Source organism: Phalaenopsis equestris, unplaced genomic scaffold (genome assembly GCF_001263595.1).
Source record: "Phalaenopsis equestris unplaced genomic scaffold, ASM126359v1 Scaffold197152, whole genome shotgun sequence".
Lineage (NCBI taxonomy): Eukaryota > Viridiplantae > Streptophyta > Magnoliopsida > Asparagales > Orchidaceae > Phalaenopsis > Phalaenopsis equestris.
The window spans coordinates 1-1252 of record NW_018217101.1 but is presented as its reverse complement, the minus strand read 5'-3'; the positions used below and the strand labels follow the sequence as shown (position 1 = coordinate 1252).

At 43.1% G+C, this 1252-nt stretch overlaps 1 protein-coding gene across 1 annotated transcript; it reads left to right on the top strand.

The window, feature by feature from the left end:
* The first annotated feature begins 309 nt into the window (after positions 1-309).
* LOC110035295 (CASP-like protein 4A3) lies at positions 310-1055 on the top strand. Its single transcript, XM_020739528.1, has one exon. It carries the CDS (start codon positions 369-371, stop codon positions 1053-1055), a length of 687 nt encoding a protein of 228 aa, XP_020595187.1. The 5' UTR covers positions 310-368.
* The last annotated feature ends 197 nt before the right edge of the window (positions 1056-1252 follow it).

Genomic DNA, 1252 nt, shown 5'->3' with positions numbered 1-1252 from the left:
TTTATTCCGACTAATTAAGTTTTGCGGCAGCCACCGGCGCACCGCAAGAAAGAATCTGTTCCAGTCGGAGGATATATCTGTTTTAATCGTTTTTTTTTTGAGCATTTACTAACATACCCCCCAATTTATTTATAATTACATACTCAATGTATAAATTTGTATACTTATATGAAACATAATATGAAAATATCGCTATTATTAATATTTAAATAATAAAATATATACTTTTGTACTTAATGATACTAAAATATAATTGATAATAATCTAAATAGATTAGAATTGTAGGACCTGCATGTAAATTATTTTCCCTCTTTCAAAACACTCTGACGGCCTACTGTGTAAAGACCGAAAGCGAAAAGCAAACAACTATGAGCGGATCCCCGAAAGCCTCCCTCCTTCAGGAAGAAGAAGACCGCCGTCCGCCGTCGACTTCTGTATCTTCTCAAGTTCAGCTCCAGGAAACCAACAGTGGCGGAAGAGAAGGAGTTTCGATGAAGCTTTTAGGGCCACCTCTACGCTCTCTGCTTCAAGAACCAGACAACTCCATCCCGCCGCGAGAGGAACCAGAAAGCCCGAAGGGGAAGGAGAAGGAATACTCCTTCGAATCCCCGAAGAGAGACACATCGTTATCGTCATCACCTTTGCGATCCCCTATCCACCCTGCGGAGAACACCACCGCTTCTGAAAACGCAGCTAAGTCGCCTGGGCGAAATGGTGCAATCGTTGCTAAACATCTCAAGTCGCTGCTCGAGGACGGCGGAAGTCCAATTGGCTACGAGGAGAGGTCGCTGGAGGTGCCGGCGGCGGCGAATCGGATGGCGGAAGCGGTGGGTGGTGGAAGAGGAAAGGTGTTTAGAGTGGAATCCGGAGTTGTACGGAGGGCTAAAATATGGAGAGCCGAAGTTGTTCTTAGGGTTTTGGAAGTGGCTCTATGTCTGGTCTCTATCTCCGTGATGGCCGCCGACAAGACTAGTGGGTGGGCCGGCGACTATTTCGACCGTTACCAGGAATACAGGTTTGTTTATGGTTTGGGCATTGGAGAAATTATTCTGTGAGGACAACATGAATGTTGGGGACAGATTCATTAGGGAAATAGAAATTTTAATGTGTGTTGCTATTAGAGAGATCGGTTCTGGATGCATGAAAATAGTTACAGACTTAATTAAAGTGCAAGTCTTTAATGGAATCAAGATTATTATTTTTTTAAAAACATTCTAATAACAAAAGCATATGTCTCAGTTGACGGCTTTTT

What these genes read in the sequence shown, in the direction of transcription:
- LOC110035295 (XM_020739528.1), top strand. Translation starts at nt 369, where the DNA reads ATGAGCGGATCCCCGAAAGCCTCCCTCCTTCAGGAAGAAGAAGACCGC.